An 835-nucleotide genomic window follows, 5' to 3' on the forward strand; every position below is an offset into this window, starting at 1 on the left:
CCCACTTTTCACGGCTCGCAGGAGGCAGGGCCCAGGCCTGACCCGGATGGTGCTGCCCTCACTGCACGCCATCCTCTCACTTCCGGCACCAAAACCAGTGGCAACGCTGGGCTGTGTATTGTGAACAGACCACCCCTGGCCTTTGATTTCAGCGACTCTGACGTTTCCCCAAGTGGGTCCGGCTCCCCGGCGTCAGTCTAGTGAAGCTCTGGGGAAGGAGGAGTCATTTTGGGGGGAAATCATTTCCTTCGGGCTTCACACCAGAGGTTTGAAGTAAATAACAGTGCTTGTATCTGGTCCCAGCTGGAAGAGGAATTGAAGGCCCAGATCGAGATGTGGGAACAGAAGCACTCAGCAGCATTCGTGGTCAATGGGCAGAAGTTCATGGAGTACGTGGCTGAGCAGTGGGAGGCGCATCGGTTAGAGAAAGAGCGAGCCAAGCAGGAGAGGGTACGTGAACCCCGTTTGGGGAGAGGGAAGGGCGGTCATGTGAGCAGCCAGACCTGCTCCCTCCCTGGGATGTGTCACTGTTGCTCTGACTGTCACACAGCAACTGAAGAACAAGAAGCAGACAGAGACGGAGATGCTGTATGGCAGCATGCCCAGGACACCCAGCAAGCGGCGCGGAATGACTCCCACCACCCCGGGCAAAGTGCGCAAGGTAAGGAGGCTCCGTGGCCCACCAGTGACAGGGCGTGTGGAGGGCGGGGCCACGCCGTCTGTCCTGCAGGGATGGGGAAGGGTTTGTGGAGACTTTCAGTTGAGTCCATTTGAGATGGGAGCATTATTTCTCTTCTCCTTCTACTCATCCTATCTAATAAAAGAGAAACATGGT

The 835-nt window shown here is 56.6% G+C and overlaps 1 protein-coding gene across 1 annotated transcript; it reads left to right on the forward strand.

The window, feature by feature from the left end:
• Positions 1-279: 279 nt before the first annotated feature.
• LOC107181459 (protein regulator of cytokinesis 1-like) lies at positions 280-661 on the forward strand (the record flags this gene model as incomplete). Its single annotated transcript, XM_015557338.1, has 2 exons — positions 280-450; positions 551-661. Coding segments are annotated over exons 1-2 (228 nt in total), but the record flags the coding sequence as incomplete, so codon positions are not given.
• Between the last annotated feature and the right edge of the window lie 174 nt (positions 662-835).

The sequence above is a fragment of the Myotis davidii genome, unplaced genomic scaffold (assembly GCF_000327345.1).
Source record: "Myotis davidii unplaced genomic scaffold, ASM32734v1 C63316182, whole genome shotgun sequence".
Taxonomy (NCBI): Eukaryota; Metazoa; Chordata; class Mammalia; order Chiroptera; family Vespertilionidae; genus Myotis; species Myotis davidii.